We start from the raw sequence: 24,641 nt of genomic DNA on the forward strand, positions 1-24,641 counted from the left end.
TCCAAAGGAAGTGACTAAGCTGCACCTTACCAGGCCAGCCCAGCTGCGCTCACTGTGCTCGGAGCCCACCAGCCCTCACCCACAGCCCAATCCGCGAGGGTGTCCCTGCCCCAAGCACGTCTGTGCAGCAGGATCAAAGCCAAGTTACCCGATAAATAGGAATTACTGGAAAAGCACCATCAGGGTTTTAGGAAAGACTCATTTTACAGGCAACCACTGCAACACATATTAGCATTGGCCCTTACATTCTTCAAATAGGCACAGTGAGGTCTGCTGCTTCATAATAAAACACAAACGATGGACAAGGTGCTGTGGCAATTTTTTAACCCAGCTTATGTAAATACCTGCAAATAAGCCCTGGCTGTAGCAGCAGCACAGTAAGGAAATAAACTGGCAACTGGCTTGGTTCTATAAATACACCTGTGAGCAAGAGGTGTTACAGCAAAAACTCCTGATACATAAGCAAACCTGTAACTCATTTGTCATTTTGTGAGCACAACTCTTGCTCAACTACGCATGCACATGCAGGTAATCAGCACACAATTAAGGAGTTTCAAATAACTAGGGCATGTCTTGGCTGTAGAAAGATGAATTAATTCAAGTGACTGATTCAAATCAAATAGGAAACCTTAAGTAATTTGATTTTGTAGGCGTAGTTCATTTTTTGCTCCCAAGTCAATTCTCACTGATTTTAGGGGGTTTTTTTGCTAACCAGGACAGCACATTCGGGAATTGTAAATCTTGGGCGTTTTGGATTTTTTTTTTCCTCCCAGAAAACATCACAGGTCCCCTGTTGAGGCTTTTTTCCCCCCTCACCTCTCAGTTCATACCAAGGCAAGCAGAGGGTGAAAACAACCAGGAAAGCAGCTCCTACATCGCTAACACCCCCACACTTTTCTTTGTACTCACTGAAATCAGCTGCTGTGCAGGTCTGTGGCGGGAGGAGCATACACCTCGTGGCCATCTGCCACCTGGCTTGGATCAACACAAACCACCCGGTTTTATTGAGGGAACTGCAGTTATTGAGGCTTTTGTTAGCGTGAGGAACACAGCCCTGGTCATTCTTCCACGTGAAAGTCAGAAAGTCTGCACTACAGAGAGCCATGATGCTCCTGCTCCCATAAACACCCTTCTACCACCAACTAGATGGCAGCTGAGGGAGGGGAAAAAAAAAAAAAAAAATACACACCACACAAAAAACCAAATCACTTCTAAATAGCAAACACACACCAACCAGTTGTACTGGGGAAGGTCCCAGGTCAGGCAAGTAGCAGGACACTGGTCTGTTGTGTTGAATAAGCACTTCCCTATACTAAACAGAAAATAAAACTATTTTTCTGTGTCCAGTACTCATGCTTAGACTCCAAGCTGCTTTTGTAGCAAATAATTCACGTGGGACAAACATGGACACGAGCCCAGTGTCAGAATCAAATCAACAAGTCACGCGGCCTTGGCCCCCTGCCCCAACCACCACAGACGGGATCCCGTAACGACACGAGGGAGAAATTCATATCGTGCTGACACCAACCCGTTAGTGCAAGAGGTTCGTAAATACCATCAGCACAGTAAATCTGAAAAATAGGTTTTATTTTTAACCAGTGGTATTGTGACATCTTATCTGGCATAACCAATTACAGAAAAATTCATGGATAGAAACAAAATTGCAGATCTTGCCTTTGAAGCGAGTCCTCCTGTACCTTAGGCCTTGTGCTGAGGCAGGGAGCACATGAATGAAACCTTCCCACTCACACACCCACACAGACACACACGCAACATCTATATTTTTAAAAATCTTTAGCAATATTTCCACATGAAATCACATTGTAGCATCTACACATAAAATGGCTGATAAAAAATAATCTTGCTGTAGGTTTACATAGTGTATCTATATTTTCATTTGGATACCTGGACTGCTGGTCCAGCAGAAAAGGGAGGTTTTGTTGTCTTGATTTCGTTGGGCTGAGCAGAGTTTTATCCCAGAGCAGGAAATAACTCTCTTCGTCTCACCCCAGACCTTAATTAAGTGTTTGACCTGAAGAGATGACTAGAAAGTAGCCTAGGAAGAATCAATGGCTTTATCATCCATGTCCCATCCATTTGTGCTGCCTCTTCAAACACGGGGTTAAACCACTGTGAACAGTTCCTCTCTGTCCCATCGGTAACAAGAACACAAAATACTGCAAAAAAGCCTTTCTTCTCACATACACAGGTATATTATCCACACAGGATGCTTGCAACAAACCAATGTCTAAAAGCATCCACCCCACGAGTCCTAAAATCAGGCTCCTGGGCTCCCCAGGTATGGTTCCAGCACACAAACGTGCTGAGAAACCTCCCTTCAGCTCTGGGCATTTCATTCACGCAAAGTCCTACTAGAAAATACAAAATGTTTGTATTCAAACATACTCCCTTTTCGTGTTTCCTCAGGCTGAGATCAACCTGCTAAAAAACAGCCAAGAAGCTCTTATCTAGGAGGGTAAAAAAACCCTCTAGTAAATGTTAGTTTTATAGATATAAATGTTTATTGATATAGTGAAAGGGAGATTGTGGTTTTAAGAATGCTTATTTCTTTGCTTTGGATTCCAATACTCCTAAAAAAATTATTTTCAGAAAATAACTTAAGTTTTGGCAGAAGATGCCGTAGTTGTTTCTTTGAAGAACATTTTTTACATTTGATCTCACAGGAAACCCTCTGTCCCAAGCTCTCCTTCTCTGAAACCAGAAGGTCAGAACAAAGCAAAAGGTGCGTGTTTCTATGCCCTGTATTTTATCCTTTCCTCATCAAAGCTCCAGAATGGCAGGTATTTCACAATCAGCTGTGGCACAAGGATGCTGTGATTTTATGGCACTGGCTGAGGTACTCAGTAAAATAGTTCACTGATGATTTAACTGACCGAGTGCCATCCCCAAAAAAGTAACTACAAAAATCAAGAAGCTTTACATGCACATACAGCTACAACATGCACAAACACCCACCTGTTAAGGAACAAAACACACAAACGTGTGGCTAGCAAGATTCTTCTCCAGACTCCATCTCCTGGGAACTAATGCTGGGGAGCCTCAGAACAAGAGAAAAGGAAGAGGGAAAAATACAGAAATACCCAATCCAGGGGTAGCGGCTCTTGCCTTGGAAAGCTATTTCCTGATTACATCATGCCTGGCTATCTGGGAGCCTTCTCCCTGAAAAACAGCAGGGTCAGAGATTTGCACTCCAGACTTGCTTTCCCTCTCTCCCTATTCAATTTAAGGCACAAACATATTTACAGTTTCAAACAAAACTGTTTCATGACCCAAGAATCAGACACTAGAAGGCCTGTATGTTCTGCTGTACCAGGAAGATCTGGATGTACATCAGCCATCTGGCACTGAACAAGGACATCCCCCAACCTCACCATCAGTCCTGAAGAAAACAGAGGCCTCTCAGCCTATAAACCAACCTCCATTATTTTGAGGTTACCTTAATTGTAGAAGAATTGATAAATGGCAACAATTGTAACCAAACTTTAAACATCAGCTTCCCCACCTTGCCCAGCAGTGTGCACTGGGTGAGCACGGTTACTCCGGCAGGACCAACGAGCAGGCGGAGCAGGTCTGCAGAGGCTTTGCCCCAGGCTGGACAGACACAGGAGAGCATGCAGCATGTTCACGTAGACTCAGCTTTCTTCCCCCCCCTCCCTCCCCAATTCAACACACACAAAACCCCTCCACCAAGGAGAATATTGTTGTGATGAGGCACTTGAACAATAATTGGAGAGTCTGTAGGAAAAGGCCTTCCCCTCACAGTGACGTGGGACAAAGAGACAAGAGCAGCTTCTCAGGACTCCATCTCCTCTTGGTCAAGCGGTGGGGGCACAAAGCTGATTACTTCGTCGTAAGTCAGGCCTGGTGGGAAAGCATGACAGAAACTTAATAGGCAGTACTGAAGACATCCCTCATGCAAGAAAACCTGCAATAGTCTTACAGGTTCTAACACTATTTTAAGGAAAAAGCATGGTTTAATTAAGAAGAAAAAGAAAAGAATGGTTACGCCATTCTCAGAGACTAACATACACAAGATACTTCCAGAGCATTGAGGAGATGTGAATAAGTTTGAAAACAAAGATATGAGCAACCATGTCACCTACAGGTTTGTATGCTCATAGTAATAATTAGTTACCAGGGATTATGCTAATTAGGCACACCACACACGACAGACTCACTCAGTATATAAGGACCTCAGAACAAAGAGGATGCCCATGTTTTTATCAGTTTCTTTTGTGCCTCTTTAACTACCACAGCTTAGCTGAACCGCAGCTTTGGAACAGAGCACAAGGGAATCAGGTTGGCTCTGTCACCCGTCCCCCAAACTCACTTTTCCATTCTTCAATCTCAAGTTCTCTGCTTTCAAAAGACTGGTCATAGGGGTCTGCCACTGGTTCATCATCTGGGTCGTGATACTGAGCGAAGTAGGCGTGAGCCAACGCTTCTGCTGCAGTAATTCGTTTGTCTGTATCCAGTACCAACATCTTCTCTAGCAAGTCCACAGCTGCAAAAGCACCAAAACACAGAAGGATTTTATAGTGAGCCATGTGAGAGTGTATTCCAAAATGTAAGCTCATAAAAGCCCAATGTTATGAGGAATCTTGTAGCTTCTCGGGACCCACCCATCATCCACAATTTCTTCCTCTTACATCCTCAGCCCACATATACTTTGTAAACTTTGAAAATGGTCCTCAGCTCTGTTCTGAACTACTTCTGCAGTCCGAACAAAACTTTGGGAAAAGTCCTGGTGTTCCAGGCCATGCTAGCTTCAGGAAGAGCACAACATTTAAAAAGCAAGCCTTACCTAGTGGATTGGCACCAATAAACACATTTTCAAAGTTCATTTTCGGCATGTAAGACAACGACTGGATGTAGTTTCTTGCCTGCAAAAACAAATATTCTGTTGAAGCATAATACAATCCATAGTACATTTCAATCATCCTGAAGCACTGGCTGTTATGGTTTGTCTCCTCGCTTTGCCTTCTCTTTACTTATTCTGGTACTAAGCCCATCATTGTTCTCTCTTCCCAACTAAAGGCCACTCAAGACAGCAGAGGAAGAGCTGACATTATTTGGGGTTCACGCAAGCCTGAAAAGCAAAGAGGTCCCGTAAGGGCTGACTGTCTCAGAGCCCGGTAAGGCTGCGTGCAGCCCGGTGTCCACTGGGAGGCCACACAATGGGGCACGCAGTGCAAAACCAACTCACATCCAAGCTCTCCTGAGTCTCAGAAGTCTGTGTGTGAGTACTTCATTTAGTACAAAAATCTCGCTGAAGAGCAGGTAGTTGATCGCCCACCCCATGCTGCATGCGAGCAGATCATCTACAGAAGCAGCAAATGCAGCAAGTGAGGACCTGCCCTGCAAACCCCACTCGTCTGCTCAGGTCTCACCTCATGGCTGGGCATCCTGTTAATGAGATATGCAGGGGGTGTTCCCGTCAGACGCATGATCTGCTGAAGCTGGTTAATATCTTAAGTGCCTAGTCAAGGGCTTTGTTAAAAACAGTGCAGAAACCATTTTAAACAGAAAACCAGCTGCATACAAAGCATCTCTTCTGCAAACCACAAGGCAAGAGCCATACAGGCAGAGTCCACTAATTTTTTTCCAATACTTGTGAAAAGTTTAGCAACGGCACCAGCAAAACACTTAAAGCGATGGCGAATTACTGATCAGCTGCTAACAGTGTCATTACAGAAAGCATTTCTGTCCACCATAAACAGCATTATACTACAGCATGGTTGCGTTCACATTTCCCAACAATTTCCATCCACCAGAATAGATGTTTCCTTTGGCTGAAGCTACTCCTCGAAATTTTTTCCTAGGCTGCTGCAGCTACAAACAGTCTCAGGAAAATGAACAAAAATTAAAATGAAACAAAAATAGCATCCTCTGCACTGGTCACCGTTTTTTTTCCTTGCTGCGTAGAAAGTACTTAAGTTCCTCGTGGTGCAAACTGAAATCGGCTCACAAATGACACCTTCCTCTGAACAGCTTTGAATGCACTTTGATACGTGGGCGAGGTTACAGAAGGCAATAAATGCAAAATTAGCAAAACATTAGCATTGCATAAGATAGAGTTAGCTAGTGTCAGTGAACAGAGAGAGAAAGCAAGAGCAAGTAAAGTAACCTAGCAGAAAAACAAAATTTGTTACTGATACAACTAAAGGCCCTCAAACACTTAATAGTTTTGCTATCTCCAGACAACGGGAAAAAAAATAGTAGAAACAGTACTTTACTGCATTTTTCTTTTAATCAGACTGTGGAATTGGAACTGGCCAAGAGCAATTATTCTTTTTATTGTGCAATCTTGGGGGGGCGGGGGGGAAGACCCCCCCTTCGGTCTTACATATGCAAACTAATCTTTTGCTTAACCTAGTCAACCTTTAAGCTTCTCTTGCTAATCCCCTGTACTTCAGATACCAGACTACCCTTAGGGTCACTTCACAGGGTACCCAAAGCACCCTGTGATATTCAGTTCTAACCTTTCCAGGGCTTTTTAAGCTGCTGTGATATTCAGCAGGTTGTCCAATTGATTCCAACTTGTACCGCATGTCTACCTTCATCAAATATAATCCAAGGCTAACCTCACATTTTGCATTTATCGTCACTGTTACATGATAAAGAACATAAGCTGCAGTACAAAATAATCTTATCGTCACTCGCCACCGCGCTGATCCTCTATGATGAACCAGAACCAGCAGTGACCTGCTGAGGTGTGCTGCAAGTTACCTCTGCACAACTCATTGCTCACTATGTTCATCCATACTGTTATGGCATCTCTTGCTCCAACTTTTACACACTTCACCTTCAAAAACATGTAAAATTAAATGCCATTTAATACTGTCTTTGCAGAAGTGCACAATTCAAGATTAGAACAATACAGAAGAGGCAGTATGGCTGAAAACAGAGGTCACCCTTTAAAACGGAGACTGCAGCGAACTTTTTGCTATTACCTTGATAATAGGGCCCCGTACAGCAACATCCTTTAAATACATGGCACAATTAGTTATATGCTCAGCAGACTATATACTGTGTGCCCTGGAAACAGCTGCCACATGAAAGCACCTAAAAGGCATTTTGGATTTTATGCTACAAAAACAAAGATGGTGGCAGTAGCGTTTCAGGAATTTATCACACTACAGAAGGGATTGTGTGCATTCAGAGGATAACACACTTGCTCTGGTTAAGATCAATCCTCACATAGGCAACCTGGAGAAATAATAATTGACACGAGCGTCAAGCTCTTAGCTGTGAAAAATACTTCCCCAGCAGCATCTGATCATACAATACATCGCTAAGTATAAACCCACAAAGTGGAAAAAAAAAAGTCAAAGCAATATAATAAAAATATGGAAGAAATCATAGCACAAGCAGAAGAAGAATAAAGATGAAATACACAGAGCATATGAACTCAAAGCCATCCAACAGCAAAGAATGAAAAAGGAAGAAACATCACAGAAAATAAATCCCAACACACACTACAGGTAGACTACAGGAGGGCAACACACAAATTCGGGACTTCCAGAAGGGCAGATATTACAATCGAAGTGTAAACTCACAGACTCTGAGGAGATTTTCTTCAAAAGCTCAGGCCCTGGGGTTCCAACGAGTCTCAAAATGAGCTTCAACTGATCAATATCTAATGATGGACCATAAAGGAAAATGCTGGGACAAATCAAAATGAAAAGCGCAACACATCAGCCTATCAATGTTGAAAGTTAATGCCTGCCAAGGCCTGGACTGAAAAGCTATTTTAAGCAAACTGCATTAATTCTTCTTGTTTACAGTCGAATACCCCCTTATAAAACAGCTCTGTCTGCATCAGACAGATTGAACAACTTGTCTACAAATACCCCACGTGCATTGAATCGGTCACCGAATCCTCAGCTATCGAGGAGCACAAGTCAAAGCTCTCGCCCCACCGGCAGCGGCTCAGTTCCATGCTCACCCTCTCAGGCCCCACACCAACGCAGAAGCAATTAGCAGGATTAGGTTGTGTTAGTGACAGATGAAGTAAAGCAGAAGGCTGAAAAGTGCAGGCGCTAATATTAAAAAAAGTCAAGACTTTTTGTGAACACCCTCCAAGGTAAGTCAGCCACTTCTAAAACTTAGAAAGTAAGAACACCACTCGACACCGCAGCATCGCCGCACCCAAACACGGGTTGCACCCCCCAGCAGCTCCCTGACCGGCGTCGGGATCTCCCAGTGCCAGAAGGAACACAGCGCTGGCTCAGACCCAAAGTCTCCGTGTAGGAAGCTCAAGGGATACAACATTGCAGGTGCAAAGAATGTTTTATCCGGAACAGAGCTTCCACCAGGCCACGGGCCAATCTGAGCTGTCCTCTTTAGGAAGGCAGAATATTTAAATGTTTGGCATAAGTGACACAACACCCACCTGAGGGGAAAAAAAAAAAAATTCACCGAAGACACAGTTTTATGTCTAAAACTCAAAATAGTAAGGAAACCCAATGTTTTTAAAACCATTAAAAGAATACTCTCCCTTCTTCTCTGAATTACCCTCCATGCTGCTCTTCAAAACCTGCTAGCGATTTCAGACTGTGTCTGTAATGTTTATATTTGCCCTTAAAATTATGTCAAACCAGTTACAGACTTTCCCTTCAATAGAAGTAGTCTACTTACTAGACAACGGACTTCAATGCCTTCCTGATGTTTTAAGGTACAGTTACAACTCCCTGTTAAAATACCTTTTAATTCAAGTACCACAAGAACTTCAAAAACTGTCTCCCGTATTTTAAAAAATCCTCAGACTTCCTGTAATACTGGAAAACTGCATATAAAGGAAATCACCAATACTTTGCTAAAACCTTTATCTTTTAAATACAGACTTCGGTCTAAAGTCTTACATACTAAATGAATTAAAAGCCCTGGAAATAGTACTTTGTCAGAGCAGGTGAATTAATTTCTAAATTCTCACACTGCTTGGCCAACTCTCACCTACCTAAACACTCAAAACCTAAGAGTAAATCCAAAGTACCTGTTTGGATTTAGCTTAGCTGAATTGCCAACTCTTAATTGTCAATGCTTAAAATGAAATCGGTATATCCACCAGCATAGGAGAATAAGCAGAGGGTGCTATACTAACCACAATTAGCTCTTATAAATTGGCTTTTCTTCAATGCCATTTAGAACAGCCCTTACATCTTTCACTCATTCTTGCGCAAGAAACAGTTGTGCAAAATTCAGACTGCTAACATGCCTCAGAAGTCACATGCGATACCTCAGTTTAAATATTTAATTTCTTTTAAAGGCATTTTAAAATCATGTACACCTGGTGTGCCAACAATATTGCTGCCCAGTTTGCCCTTTTCCCAGGGAAAATCGTTATTAAAAGATACTTGTGTAATGGGCTTCAGTGACTGCTCAGAAAAACAAGAGGAAACACAGAGTGCGCAACAGGTACGGCCACAGACACGGCAAAACCCAACCCCTGCCGCTGCCACCTCTGACCTGCCGAGCTGCCGCGTTCCTTTAACTACAGGGCCTGCCATGGCCCAGAGAAAGGAGCCAAAAGCAATTAAAGACAGGGAAAAGACTTAGTAAATACAAACAATAACAAACACATGTGCATGGAGAAGGAAAGTGCAGCATGCAAACCCCAAATGCCATCGCCACGGTACCAGAGAGTCTCCATGACTTTAAAAATCAGAAAACAACCCGCCACTGCCATGAGCAGCGGGCGTCACTAGATTGTAAGAGCTCATCCAGGCAAAGCAAATTTCAGAAGTTGTTTTAGCTGCCACCACAAGCAAGAGTATCAGAAGAATATGTAATTTCAGACTGGTTAGTTATCATGGAAGTCTCATACTACTGAATAAAAATAATAATAAAAATACTCTTCATAGTTTAAAGGGAATACAGGCAACTTAAAACATACAGAAAGAGAAAATTGGCTAAACTAGTACAAAACGTTCAAGATCTTATTTGCATTTTATATCATTCTATGCAAGTCAAGCTGTCAAACTTAAAGTCAACTTTCCTACTTATTTGTATGAATCATTGACATTACAAAAGCTGTAAAAAAAAAAAAAAATCAAGAATATACATGTTTAACAGAAACTGGCCTTGGCATAGGACAGACATGATAATAGTAAAAAGAAAGCCTCTAGCTATGCCTCACATGAAAAGCCCAAAGGACTCTGATTTTCATCACCTCAATTTTTTTTCTTTGACAATCTTGCTCCCCTTTTCAACCGCTTGGCAGAGACTTCACCAGTATTAGAAATACACCTTTCATCCAAATATTTCCACCCAGAGATTACAATGGGAATGATTTGATTCACTTACATTCAGTCTTTAGGAATATTGTAACAATCCTGCAGAGCTAAGCACATATTAATCACAGTTGGGTTTTTTTCCTCAGAGTATCTACAGTTCTTGCTTTAAGTCAATGACAGCCATGTTCAGAATCTCTACAGATTAGGTCCTTCGGAACTTAAAACTAAATTCAGCTTTAGTTTATCAGTGGCATTATCATCAAAGACAGCACTGAAGATCATAATCTCACGACACAACTTTATTACTTACCAGACTAAGCGTATGGTTTGCCTGTACTCAAGTCCCTTACAAGTAATATATGAATCTCTGGGCCATATAAAGAAGTATCTGATGGACTGTAAATAACACCACAGCATTTCCGCTAAATCCTTGGTGAAAGGAACCAGTATTTCAAACAGGAGAACCATCTGAACAGGAGGCTGACCATCCTGAAAAGGCATTACCTATTCTATCACTATCTATTTCACTTTGGAAATGTAAAGCTATATCGTTGAGAAAATTAATGTCTTTAGATCACAAAAGCAAGAAGAATGTCAAATGGGAGCAGTATCCAGCTTCCTGAACATACAGAATAGTCACATTGCCTCCAAGTGCAAAGGCAATTCCCTAGAACCACAGTGGATTTCGATACACGGTATCCTTACCTACTAGGAGCACAGTAAATATACCTTAAATGAAACACGTTAATATTAATTGCAAAGTCAGTAAACCAGCAATTGCATAGTGACACTGCAGGAAGAACACAGGCCTCAGCAAAACCTCTGGGTACCAAGAAACTGTTAAGAGCCCAGAAGTACCCAACCGGATCTAAATCTGGAAAATTCTTATAACCTTCTCCAAAAATCAGGCACATATAAATATTTCAAAGAGCCTTCCAAGAGACGAAGAAGCTAGAGCCCATTGTTACTTTCCTTCCGCTTGCTGCCTTTAGATGTCAGCAAAGCCAGAGTGAATGCTGACAGCTTGGTGCCTTTCTAGATCCTTGGAAAGGTGTTACATGCAGAAATGAGATCCATAACCACAAACCCTTCTCCCCTTACAGTTCTGACCTCCTGCTCAAACAGCAGGTACATTACTTAAAGTCGGGATCCACACACAAACTGTAACAACCGTAGTACTACGAAGTTTTCTTTACAATGGGAAAGAATTGGGCCTTATTCTTCTTAAAATCTAACCAACTCAGAACAGAAAAAGCATTTAATTCAAAAGCGTTACTACCATTTGCAAAAGAATTTGAGCATTTAAGGTAAAGAATCACAAGCATCTGCTAGGAGATATAAATTGGTAAAGTGCCTTAATGTGACAAAGCAAACAATTCAGATCCTAAAAATAAACTTTATTTTGCATTGCAGACATTTGCTATACTTCACAGCTAAGAACAGAGTTGGAAATAAAAAACTTTTCAGGCTTGGAAGATAACCGTTTTGTTTCATTCATGAAGAACATATTGTGAAGCTTTTCCTACATATTGCAAATCCTATTAGCAAATATTTTATGTGCAAATATAAAGTTTTCAGAATCTAAAATGTTACCAGGGTTAAACGGTGGCAAGAGCTTATAGACTTTTGCTGTCAGCCAACAGAAATATGGCAACTTTTGTTCTGGCTTGTAAGTCACTTTCATGTTAGTTCTGCTTCTGTCCCTGACAATAGAAAAATGTGGCAGAGACAACTAAACAGTAAAGTATAGCATGTTCAACAGGTTTGGAGAGAGATTATGAGATGGAGACAGGCAGAAAAAAAAAAAAAAAGAGAGAAAAGGGTAAAGTTAAAGCACGCTGAAAATGGAGATGAAACCGTGTCAGAACTGGAAGGAAAGCCTGCCCCCTCGTCAGAGAGTTTCAGAATCTACACGCTTTCCAGAAGTAACACAGCACGCGGAAGGCCAGCACTTCCAACACTAGTTTTGTTTTAATTAACTGTTAATATATTTGAATTACAAGAAAAAAACCTAATCAATCAATAAAAGTTGTTAAAATAAACTGCTTGAAAGAATACATTTTGGTAAAAGGTGGGCAATGTCATTTTCTCTAGCAAATAAAGTCCAACTTCTAGGCAACCAAAAAAAATCTTGGCAGTAGTGAATTATCCCTATATGTTGTGTGACTGAAGAAACAACAGCTGTAAGTATAACAATCTACATCGAGTCTCAGTTCTGATTTCTGGGGGAAAGTCATTACCAATTCTCACAAAGCGCTTTCTCATAAGTTTGTCAAAGTGTCCTATCCAGCCCACTTTGGTGACACAAAGATGTTATTCGAGCTTGATTTTTCACATTAATACAAACGTACAGTAGAAGAAAGCTCACAAGCTGTTTACGCTCAAGCACAGAAGTAGAACCTAAACATTTCAGAGCGATTTGGTACGAGATCCTTGGCACTACAGAATCTGCAAACCTGCTGCTTTCACAGCACAGCGCCAGCACACAGAGGAAAGGCCAGAAGGGATGCTTCACATTTGCTAGAAACCTGAAGCATGAAAGGACTCATAGCAGACAGACTACTCCATGCAGTTATTTTCTACAAACTCAAAGAGCAATGAATTTAAATAAACTGAAAGGAAAGTAACTCCCATTAACAAAAAACACGTAATTCTAGTGATACTAATAAAGAGGAACAGATTTGCCGTCTTGCACACCGTGACTGTTTAATGTGCAACAAAATCAAGAACTCACCTCCTTGTACTGTGAGTAAAAGAAGCCATTAGTTTACAAACAAACAAAAAAAACACAACCAAACGCAAAACATCTTTCCTTGTGAAGTATGTGAAAGCGACGATCTCTAACTTCCATTTCAGGAAAATATATTACTTTTAAAGGATACGGTCTGTACCAGGAAACAACGTTCTTCCAGTCAACAGTTCAGCCATAATGCATCCCACTGACCAAATATCAACTGAACAAAATAAAATAAAAGAACAAAACAACATAATGCAGAAAAATAAAGTCTCAATAGAATCACTCTATCCAACAAGTACAAACAACTTTATCCTTAAATAGTCTTATGGTGTTGAAACGATCTGAGATACATTGCAAGGTAACTGATTTCGTTCAGAGACTACGTCATCTACTACTTGTCCGAATAACAGAATACTAGATCAGGCAAATTTTCCTTCCAGAGCATAACATACACAGAACACCAAAGAGCTGGGAAGGAATCTGTACCATCAAAGAGGAAGAAACCTGTTCAAGACAACTCTGAGGAATGAATTTGCATATGGCCTTACATAAATGCTACACAAACAACCACCAACTATCATACTGTAGATACAAGTCCATATACAGGCAAGAGGAAAAGAGAAAAGAAGAAAAAGTAATGAGTTATGAAATCAGAGTCGCACATGATTTTCTTTAATCCACACGCTCTCCCATACAAGAACTATTCCCAGAATTTGCTTTTCTTCTCCGTGCCCGATCTGGAAGTATTGTAGGGAAGCTGAGAAGTTTCCCTGTGTGTTGCTCAGAACATACTGGGAACTTTGAGGAAGATATAAACTGTGAAGAAGTGGCTAAGAGAGGAAAGGGAGATTTGTATGCTTTTTAGCGTTTCTTCACACCATAACTCCAGACATTTTTCAGTGTATTCCCAGCAGTTTCCTAGAAACACACCTTCTCCTCATCCAGATACATTCGCTTACTTGAAAAACCACTGCGCTAGGAAAAATAAGGGATAAGTGCAGACAATATTCTGCTGATTACCATTTCAAAGGTTCAAGTTTAAAATCTTGTGAATGCTATCACAATGATTCTCACCTTACACGTGGCAGACTGTGGTTCAAATACTAATCTAAGCCTTCCTTCTTTTAATCAACCTTACTGAAGTCTGACTACCATGACTACCAACTTACGCTGCTTTCTTTCCTTTATGGAAAGGAACACGTACAAAGGACCACCTCTTTTCTGCACAATTCAGAAACTGAAAAGCCTCGTGTTAGTCAAATGCATTACCTGTCTGGCTGTAATGCATCCAGTTGAGCATGATCTCAGGAGCCCTGTACCATCGAGTAGCCACATACCCGGTCATCTCATCATCTGTGTGTCGGGCCAAGCCAAAATCCAGGATCTACAGAACAGAAAAGACATCCACCAGTTACTGCAGTGGAACAATGTAAACTAGTTAGAGCAAGTAATTAGGCAGTTATTGGACTGGGTAGAAGAGAGGTGGTGCAACTGCAGAATCAGATTATGACACTAAATTTCATAACCTGTTAAAAGAAACCAGCCTAGAACTGCAGAGAACTCAACTGTCAGAATTACATTTGGATCTCTCTAAAACAACTCAACCCAAACTGAAGATGTTAAATCTTCACTTTCATGATTCCCTAAAAACACATGAACAGATACAGGAAAAAAGAAGGCCTTACAGTCCTTTACAGCTGGGAAGGACATTATTACTTTAGGCCACAATAGTATTTCCATAAGGAAACATTTTGTCCCTTGGATTTCAAGGGACATTCACAATGCATTCACTCAAATCACAGTCAAACCAATCAGAGCTTGCGATTACATTACCTTTAGCTCACAGTCTTCGTTTACAGCTAAGTTGCTAGGTTTTAAATCCTAAAAAATTAAACAACATCAGCATTAACAGCGGTATATATGTCGTTTCATAAATCTAAAGTAGGTAAAAATGTAAATGCAGACAGAAAACAGATTCTAATTGGCTGTAAATACCAACTCCATACTCAGGAAAATTATCCCAGAGTTAGCTCTCTCTTCTGCGGACCTCGGAGGTGTCACATATAAGCAAAAATGCATTAAGACTTATTGCAATACCAGTGCTGTAGATGTATATTTACCATATAGAGAGGGTATTTCACAAAGATACAAGCCAAACATAGGCAGGAGCAGAAACCTTTCTTTAACCTTTGACTGTTTAACCAAAACAATTATTCAAAAGATTATTTTTATTTCTATAGGTGCTACATTGTAAGACTCTGTGCTACATTTTTTAAAGACATTGGTTCAGTACGGGAAGCAATCTCAGGATAAATACTCACCCTGTGTATTATGTCAGCTGAATGGATATACTGTAAGGCAAGATGATAAATTTTATATATATAATTTTATAGTCCAAATAGCCTCCTTCTCATTTCTTCACTAGACAATAGCACCTTACCCCATCCCACACAATTCAAACACTACAGCTCGTCTGCAGAAGGGACCGAGTGGGTGTCTATGGGTTTCAGGCAGATAGGTGTTTCACTTTGTCTGTCCTCAGGAACACCCAGGAGCTCTGCCACCATGAGTGGAACAATACAAGTAAACAAAACTGAAGAAATGGAAGTTTCAGAGCCAGAGCAGATTAGAGGGCAGTATACTTCATAACTTTCCAAACTCTGCCCATAGCAACATGTAGAAATATCTTCTTAAATAATACAATAGCTCTACTCATACAGAGCTGCAAAGAGGTATGACCAGAAGGAAAAATAATAACAGGTTATCCTACCATATGTTAGGAAAGTTACAGAAGCCTCACTATGTACTCAAATGGATCTCAGAGGATATGATGTTCATCAAGAACTTCCACCCCCTGATGATGCGCTATCAACGTTTAGGTAGGACAGGAGCAAATACCTTCAGTCCCCGAAGAATTTGGTATATGAGGAACTGCACATGGTCATCGGTGAGTTTCTGACATTTCACAATGTTGTTCAGATCTGCTCCCATAAGGTGTGTCACCAAGTATCTGTGAACAAAAAAGGAAACACACAAAGGCTATGAGGCAATCCCTTCAACAGGATTAGGATAAAAATTCCCCGTGAAGTTCCAGCAGCAGAGCTGACTGTCCCAAAGCCTGTTGCTGAATGAAATACAGTTCACAATACCTCAAATAATGTGGCAAATTAGTGCAGCACTGGTAAATAAAATATAAGTGAACAAGTTTGAAGAGTCCAATCGTTTAGGATGTCCTATTATCTTTTGTGTGGGAATTCAGAATTTGTGAGAACATTGGCAGACAAATTAAGGTAGCAAATATTTCTATAATAATCTGGGAGATGTAAGGAAGATACGAGAGATTTTTTTGTTGCGGCCTTCAGAGAAGTTACCTACACATCATTGAATTCTTCTAGTGACTTGGCAGGGGTGAACACATCCAACAAGCCAATCACCTAGAAAGAAAACAGGAAAGCGAAAAAGATGTGAAATACATTTATAATATAACGCTAATAAGATCCTTCGTGGGACAGAAACTCCACTGGATGTTTCATTTCTGGCCTCATCAATCATTCAGGTTTAGAGACGCCAGCATTTATGTAAGATCAGAAACAAACGTTCCAGTCTCGTGCGAAAAAAAAATTAAGGTTCAAAATATATAGCTGTCTTTCCACACTAGTCATCCACTTAAAGCTTCAAACAGGAGCCATAACAAAGGCAGGTATAAACACTGGTTTAGAATACCTTATTTCAAAAGACAACTAAAGACCGTTCAGGAAATAAATGGATGAGGAAAAAAAAAAAGAACAGAAAAAACTCAAACAAAAACCACAACCACCACCAGACAAAACAGTTTGCTTCCTGCTCAATTCTTAGTTGTACAGTTGACTACATATTAAAATACCTGTGTCCTAAATCCTAAAGACAGCATGTCCTTTAGCATGAACCTGCTAAGCCGTAATTTCCAGATTATTCTAGGAAATATTAAAATCTTTTAATACAAAATTGGTTGCGGGGGGGTAGTTTGGTTTTTGTGTGTGCTTCTTTTGTTTTAATCTGTATGCTTTTCTACAACTATAACCCCTTGGACCACTGCAAGCTTTGTATTTAGCGTTAGGAAAAAAACGCGTGCAACAAGATCCTTAAACGCAATCACGCTGGACGCTCACGGGATAGTCCAACTTTAAAACAACTTTTCATACCATCGCCTTCCACTTACATTTTCGTGTTTCATGTGCTTAAGGAGCCGAAGCTCTCGGTAGGTCCTTTTGGCATGGATGATAGACTGAAATGGTCGGGACAGCTTCTTTACAGCCACACGCAACCCAGTTTTTGTGTCAAAGGCAGAACTACAATAGAGAGTAATCAAATTATCAAAATGAATTATTTACAAATGCCTTCAAATCCACACTTAGCAACTCCAGATAGCAACTCTCCAGACACTGAGTCACAGTCAACGCCATTTCTCCATTCCTGCAATGAAAATAATTTCTAGGCATCCTGGTCCACAACCTGCCACCCCGACCCAAAATCCCCACATATTTACCAAATGTTGGCTTCTACAGAAAATATTTAAAAGATGAGTCTTCTTCACACAGTATAGGGAAATTTTGTAGAAAAAAAGAAACGTTTATGACTTTTCCGTCTAAAACCAATTGTGCTCTTAAGTACAAATACGGCAATAGAAGTCTGCAGAGAGGAAGAGTACTTGCAAATATTATTTGCATTCCTAAACATCTTTTCATACACCACACTTCATCACAAAATGCTGTGCTCAAGATACTATATTTTATGGTTTTATTCCATACAAAAATCCAAAGCCTGTGCCTAATAAAATCAACTCTGATTGTTGTTAATCACAACTGAACCTGAAATCAAACCTCTTTGGTAAATCACACCTAATCCTAAATTCCTGTTATACAAAGTGCATGTGAATAAGTGATATTTAGCTGCACATTGCTAAAACTTGTCCCTTTAGCAGAAACTTATATGTAAAACCTGTACATATAAATATCATTTCTTCTCAGAACCCACGAAGACTAATGAAGGAAAGGTAGGTATTTAGCTGTGAACTAAATTACTCTTCTTCCTTCTCTTCTTTCGTGTTCTTACCTAAAACAGCTCCAGTTTGTCAAAAAGGAAGGAGGAGGAAAAAGAGGATGTGAAATCAGAGTTATACTCGATTCAAGATAACAAACAAGGGGAAAGTAAGGAATGGAGAAAGTCTGAGAAGGACAATATTTATTTTCCTGCTGCATTTTGATTTAGGGCAAACTCCTAATTCCATTTAAAACTGAGTATGCACTAGCTCTTGATAAACATCAAGTGAAAAGGAAAGCATTTATAAATGCTTTTTATATTTTTTGATACATTTATAAATGTAAAGTGTGAAGCAGCTTAACAGAAAGTTCAAAATCAACCACAAAAGTAGAATCATAGAACAAAACCACAATTGCATATTCAACCCATATCCCTGACTCCCGCCAAAGAAGCTATCCAAAATGTAGTTGTCATTTACTTTTAAAGCAACTGACTGGAATTAACTTGCAAAAAGACTCCTTATCTCAGAGTTGCTCAGTTTCCAAGGAACTCACTAAATGAGGTTTATGAGAAATAGAAAACAAAACACAGGCTTGTTTCTATGAACAGTGATCCTTCCCCTGGGTCCTGCAAAAGAATGGAAAAATCCACTGTGCACAACAGCAGAAGAGAATATTCTTCTCCAGAGGGCACCTGCACACACATATTGGAAAGAGCTCTCTGGAAAAGATAGGAAAATACAGCTAGAGAGAAGACCCCAGGGGCACCAAACTGCCACAGCTGAATTACTCAAGCTATACTGTACTGTCTCAAAGAATGCAAAAGAAACCATTAAACAGTCATTTTTAAATTTTGATTTCAAATCATCTTCAGTAAGTCTTCTCAATCACTAGAATATTGATATTTAAGCTGCGACACTTCAAGAAACACAGAATTCAAATTTTTTAAAGCTTCGCATACACTATTTTGCAACATATAAACATACCTCATTCAGACTGTAATTATATGACAATATTTTAATGATACTCAAGGTGTTTTCTCATACTTAGAGGAAAAGACGATCAGTCATCATAATTCAACACATGCGGTTGTGAATTAGTCATGAATCTTTATCAGCTTTTAAATATTTGGGGTACAAAAGGCAGCATATCCTAGTATCTCATTTTGAAAAGAAGGGGATCCCCTGCACATTAACCACCCTGACAGCTACATAGTCAGATTTCTCTCTTGGTTTCCACAAGATTCTCCTTAGAAAAGGTTTCAGAGTCAACAGACATAACATAAGCTATTTCAGAGTCCAAAGGAAATTCAATTTCACCTTATTTTTAATGACATTTTGGGGGTCGTATCAAGTCATCATTCTGCTGTAGTAGACGTACAACCTCCAAGGGGAATTGCAAGGAGCAGAACTGAGAAACTGTTTAACCAGCACAATAACATTGTGCACAAGCCCAGGAAATAAGATTTTGTATTACTGCACATTCACAATCTAGAGTTACTTTTGAAGTCTGAAGAATTCCAAGTTCAGTTATATTTGAGGTCTAAAGACTACTTCCCTACAGATAAAGGCGTGCTGAGCAATGTTCTGCCAATACAGATAACAGCCTAATGTTTTTCAGAGTATGAAACACGGAGCTACAGAACAGCTGTCATGCTGGAGAACGTTTCAAAGAACGCTAAGCTGGCTTTCATCGCAGTTGAAAACAGCTGCATTACACTGATCACATTTCAGCTAAAGAAGCCCAACCGGGAAAAAAAAGCACAAGGCATAGTTTTAAATCCCTTTTAAAAACAAGATCAGCACAATTCAGAATTTATCACACCTTCCACATTTTTTAACCTCTAACCTCACCCTAAGTGAGCTAAAACTACAACTCCGAACTCACCTGAATTTAATCCAGAGCATAAGAGCTAGAATAAAACAATCACTTTAGAGAACCTATCCACTGATTCAATCTATATCTTCTTAGAAGTAACATGTGAAGTAGTCCGAGGAACTGAAGTACACACAGAATTACTTGCGTGCAATTTATTTAAACATTACATAATCAGAATGTTAATTTTTGTGCAAAGACTATTTTCCTAAATAGTATGCTGCTCATCGCTAGCACCTATGCAAATACCCAAGCTAACTAGATCTCATTAGTGGTACCTTTGGAGTTAATTTATGCATCCCTAGTTATAGACAGAAAAAAACCCCACACTTCTTAGCACCTGACAGTTTATCATTAACAGCAGTCACTCTGGAGTTCAGTCCATACATGCATTTCAATCAGTTACCCTCCCAACACACTATAGAAAATTCTAAATCTTATTCTCCTCTGCTTCACTGGCCTCTGCTTCTAAGAAAGTTGGAATTAAAATCGCCCCATAGGACAGACGTGCTCACACTAATTTCATTTCTTAATATACAAAGTTCCCATCAAGTTCAAACTACTTGTTTTTGCTTTCACAGCTCTGCTCACAGCTTTTCTGCCCGTGCCCATCTCCTACGTGACCCTCCTCCTTTGCATGGCTTCTGCTAATCCTACCTGTGCTGCTGCTTCATCCCACTCACTCCTTTATAGTTCTTTTCATATCACTCCTCACATATCTACCACACCTTACTGGAGAAGCAGGCACCTGCACCTCCAAGTGCACACATACTTTGGAGGCACTTGCTGGCTTTGATAAGGGATTAGCAAACCTAAAGACTCACATCGTATTAAAAAAAAAAAAAAAAAAACCACAGAGGAACTGTTACTACAAAGGTGATATTTGGAGTTGTTACTTCATTTCCTCTGGAGCCTAGAGCTTTAAAATTTCTTAAATCCATAGTGTTTCTCTGTTAGTTTAAAAGGAGAGGAATTATCTCAGTATCCTAACAATACCTGGGAAATTCAGAGTCAGTGTTGGTACAACTGTGGGGTGAAGTGGGAAGAAATCGCAGATTTTGGAAGGGCTGTATAACCTGACAGTCGACAAACAAAAAAAAAGCTAAAAGATTCTTAGGTAAGATCCTGAGGAAAAATAGGTCCTGACTGTTCATTTCTAAACTAAATAAGGCAATACAGATAGCCTGCAAAGCAATTAAACCAAAAGCCTTCTTTTACAAAGGTATCAATACAACACACAAAGAACTCCTGCAAAAAATACAACAATGAAGTAAACTCCTAAAAGCATAGCACATCCACCTTCACAGCGTTTTAGAAACTGACAAAGATCACCGGAAAAACTTTGCTTCGTTTAGAGCTGGCTGAACCAATACTGAGTGCTGAGACTTCCCTCCAGCACACACAAGAATTGAAGGGATCCTCCAGCTAAACTGAGTCACAGATCGATCCCGTCACTATTCAGCAACTTCCCATGGGAAAACACTGCATCATTGAGGCCCCTTTCCTCCTTACATGGGTATTACGAACCCGATACTTCAGGAACCCACAGGTGGTTTAGCGTAGACCTGGTTACAAAATCTTTTTCATGCAAAACACTATGTTGTATGAATATACAAAACCGTTGCAAGAATAAATGAAGTAGCATTTCACACAATAGATGCCATGGCAATTGTTACACGACTTAGTAATGAGCAATCTGAGGATACATATCAGTGGTTCTCGAAGTTTTGGAACCAAACCCTTACTCACATCTCTGCATATTTCCAGTTTTTAAAAAAACAGATTCTGAAAAATACTCGAGTTGGCCATTTGAACCTCCTTCTTCCAACACTGCACACAATACTTCAGAAAACACTGGAATATTTGCTCTAAGTTTAAGCACCTACCTTGGGTGCCTTAAGCTGCCTGAAAAAAATGCCCCCTCTCCATCCACTGACTACAGAATAACGTCAGGTTCTTCTATCAAGCGGTTCCGAGTCATACTCACATTAGACATTTAAAGCAGGCTACAGCAGGCAGCTCCACAGTCTAAATGATTCATCTGCAGGGTTCATTCTCTCTCTTTTATTAATTTGTCCCCCACTTTCCAGAAAATCCTCATTTTTAAATACCTCATCTTGACAACTTAATAAACAGAGCATTTTATTACATTGTAACAGAATAATGTAGTAGACACATGGAAGTATATTTAACCATTCCGTTTAAGCATGGTTAAACCCCTGCAATTTGCTACCCCAACACAGAGGCACTCCAAACACAAAGTCTCAAATGAAACTAGGTAAATTTTTACTGGAGAGAAAAATCTCTAAAAGGACAGACTGGGGAACAAGTTGTTGCATTAACACCCTAAATACCATGGATCACCATCTGCAGCTTAATAAAGGGGCTGTGTTTGTTGTTTTGTTGTTCAATTCTTACAGTTTCTATACCACTCGTCTTTCTGAACTGTATCTTTTATGAAATACATTTTAGAAGAACACACAAAAAACCATTAACATGGACTGCACTAAGACTCATGTGTCACATGTCTGAAATTGCTTCCAATACAAAATTGTTTCATCTGGTCTGAGCACGGTTGCACAATCTTTGGAAGTTTTGACACAGCAAAACAGGAAATTCATGATGCAAACTCTTTAGTTATTGGTTTGTGAAAACAAACTTTGGAAGTATTACACGCACAATGGAGATTGCACGGAGGGGGAAAACAGAAGAGGAATGGGCCAGACGGTGCAGGGTCAACCTTAAATATACAATGGACAAGGCACTGAGCAAATTCATTTCCCATTACATTCGGAGAGTTATGAAACCGTGGCACTTATGGGAGTATTTATCAGCTACGGCAGCAAGGTCCTTCTTTCACCAGAACTATACCCTTCTATTAAAAAAAAATTAAAAAAAAAAAAATCAGAAAGTACATTGGTTAATCTTGCTACTAGAATTGACCAGCCTTTGCCTTTTATGAAATATAGGCATTTTCATACGTGGGCCACAGCAGTTTTAAGAAATGCATGTTACTTAAGCTGAACTTACTAATAATTTCATAACAGCAGTTCAAGAACAGCTGAGAACTTTATTTCTTTAAAACTGCAGCACATGCAAAGCTACTCTTTTTCTTTACTAGTAGAGTGCTGTATGCATACCTCCTTATGATATAATGCAAATGACATTCATGGCATAAATTTGCATATTATGTTAATGAAAAATATGCATGCCTGCTCAAACACAGCAGCAAAGCAAACATGTAATCCTTAGGCACCCATATTTGAAAATTCTGATTGCACTTTGACAGAGCCAAAGAACAGAGAGCAAAAACCACAACATTCGTGGGAAAGACATTTCTTAATAAAAGGACACAGCGATCTGTGAACACTTCCATACAGCTCTGCTACAGGACTGCTGAAGTCTAGACGTCAAACCGCTTCAAATACAACCTTGTCTTTAAGACTAAACAATGTATGCAGCCCAGTTAACTCATGTTTAATAATCCAACATACTTCAGCTGAGAAACTACAAATTAAGGAAGTATTGTATATCCCATGTGTAACCTGTCATATGTTTTGCTCCTATTAGGTAAGAATTAAAAACTAAACTCTTATCTTCAAGTTCTCCGTATTTCTGCATGTCTCATACCAGGACTTTACTCTCCCGGGCAGCACATACTGCAGTAATTCTGTCATTCTACAGCAATAAAACAAGTTTTCCTGTGTCGATTTACTATTACCAAGAAAATATCGATACTTGCATACCCACTGTTAAAGCCAGAGATGCAAAAACAGCCCTCACAGCCTTCCCTTTACCCTCCCTGCCTACCAACAGGTTCCAGTTAAAAATGTAATTGCTTCAAATATAACCTATCCTTCAGATACAGAAAGAAACTGGGACAAGAGCTGCCAGGCCCTCAGCTCTGCAAAGCCAGCTACGGGGGACTCACCAGCCTCCATCCCTCTGCACCCCCCATCTACTAACAGCAAGAAAGCACGGGAAAATATGCCTATATGAGATCACTGGGGGGGCTGGCACATGATTATCTTCCCCTGCAAAAATGTTTTAGTGCCACCTGCCATGTGGCGCAATCCCCGACGCATTCCAAAGACACGACTGCGGCTTCCCGGCAGTACCGCTCTCGAATCGGGAGGAAAAGTGTTTCTAGCAGGAGACTGGTAAAAGGCTGGGGGACGGGAACCCCCGGAGGCCCAGCAAGGCCCCCCCCGCGGTGACCGCCCCGCACGCCTCCCGCCGCCGGTGCCCACAAGCCGGGGCAGGCTTCCAGGCGGAGAGCCCGGCGGGGCGGGGGCAGCGACCTGACGCGACACCCCCTGCACACACGCCCCCTTTCCCCGGTCCCCTCCAAGCACTCACCAAACGGAGCCGTAGGCCCCGGAACCGACCGGGGAGAGGTTCTGGTAGCGCTCGGGCACCTCCCACACCGTCTTATTCAGCTCCTGCCGGTAGAACTTGGGCCGCTCCTGAGACATCTCGGCTCCGGAGCCCGCCCCGCCCGGCCCGGCGGGAGGGGGAGGCTCTGCCCGCGGCTGCAGCAGCAGCAGCACCGCCACCTCCTCCTCCAGCAGCGTCCGCTTCTTCCTTCCTGCTCGCCTCTCCCCGCCCCGCTTCTCCCGCGAGCGGGGGCGGCCCAGCAACAGCAACGCCCTCCCGCCGCCGTTGGCCGCCCCGCCCGCCCGCCCGCGCGTCCTCGCGCCGGCAACTGCGCTGTCCCCGCCGACTCCCGCCTTCACCTCACCTCGGGGCCGGGCG

At 41.0% G+C, this 24,641-nt stretch overlaps 1 protein-coding gene across 2 annotated transcripts; it reads right to left on the reverse strand.

Moving 5' to 3' along the window:
• Window positions 1-1,570: 1,570 nt before the first annotated feature.
• On the reverse strand, window positions 1,571-24,575 carry MAPK14 (mitogen-activated protein kinase 14). 2 transcript variants are annotated; one of them, XM_065649727.1, is made up of 12 exons: window positions 24,246-24,575; window positions 17,192-17,321; window positions 16,369-16,427; window positions 15,892-16,003; window positions 15,315-15,344; window positions 14,827-14,874; window positions 14,263-14,377; window positions 13,139-13,210; window positions 5,412-5,491; window positions 4,826-4,904; window positions 4,352-4,525; window positions 1,571-3,882 (listed from the first exon to the last, which is right to left on the reverse strand). In XM_065649727.1, the coding sequence occupies exons 1-12, from the start codon at window positions 24,359-24,361 to the stop codon at window positions 3,815-3,817; spliced, it is 1,083 nt and encodes a 360-aa protein (XP_065505799.1). In that variant the 5' UTR covers window positions 24,362-24,575; the 3' UTR covers window positions 1,571-3,814. The 2 variants fall into 2 exon arrangements, with proteins under 2 accessions (XP_065505799.1, XP_065505798.1); XM_065649726.1 differs by lacking the exon at window positions 5,412-5,491 and adding an exon at window positions 7,581-7,660.
• Window positions 24,576-24,641: the final 66 nt, after the last annotated feature.

The sequence above is a fragment of the Caloenas nicobarica genome, chromosome 21 (assembly GCF_036013445.1).
Source record: "Caloenas nicobarica isolate bCalNic1 chromosome 21, bCalNic1.hap1, whole genome shotgun sequence".
In the NCBI taxonomy this organism is placed as follows: domain Eukaryota; kingdom Metazoa; phylum Chordata; class Aves; order Columbiformes; family Columbidae; genus Caloenas; species Caloenas nicobarica.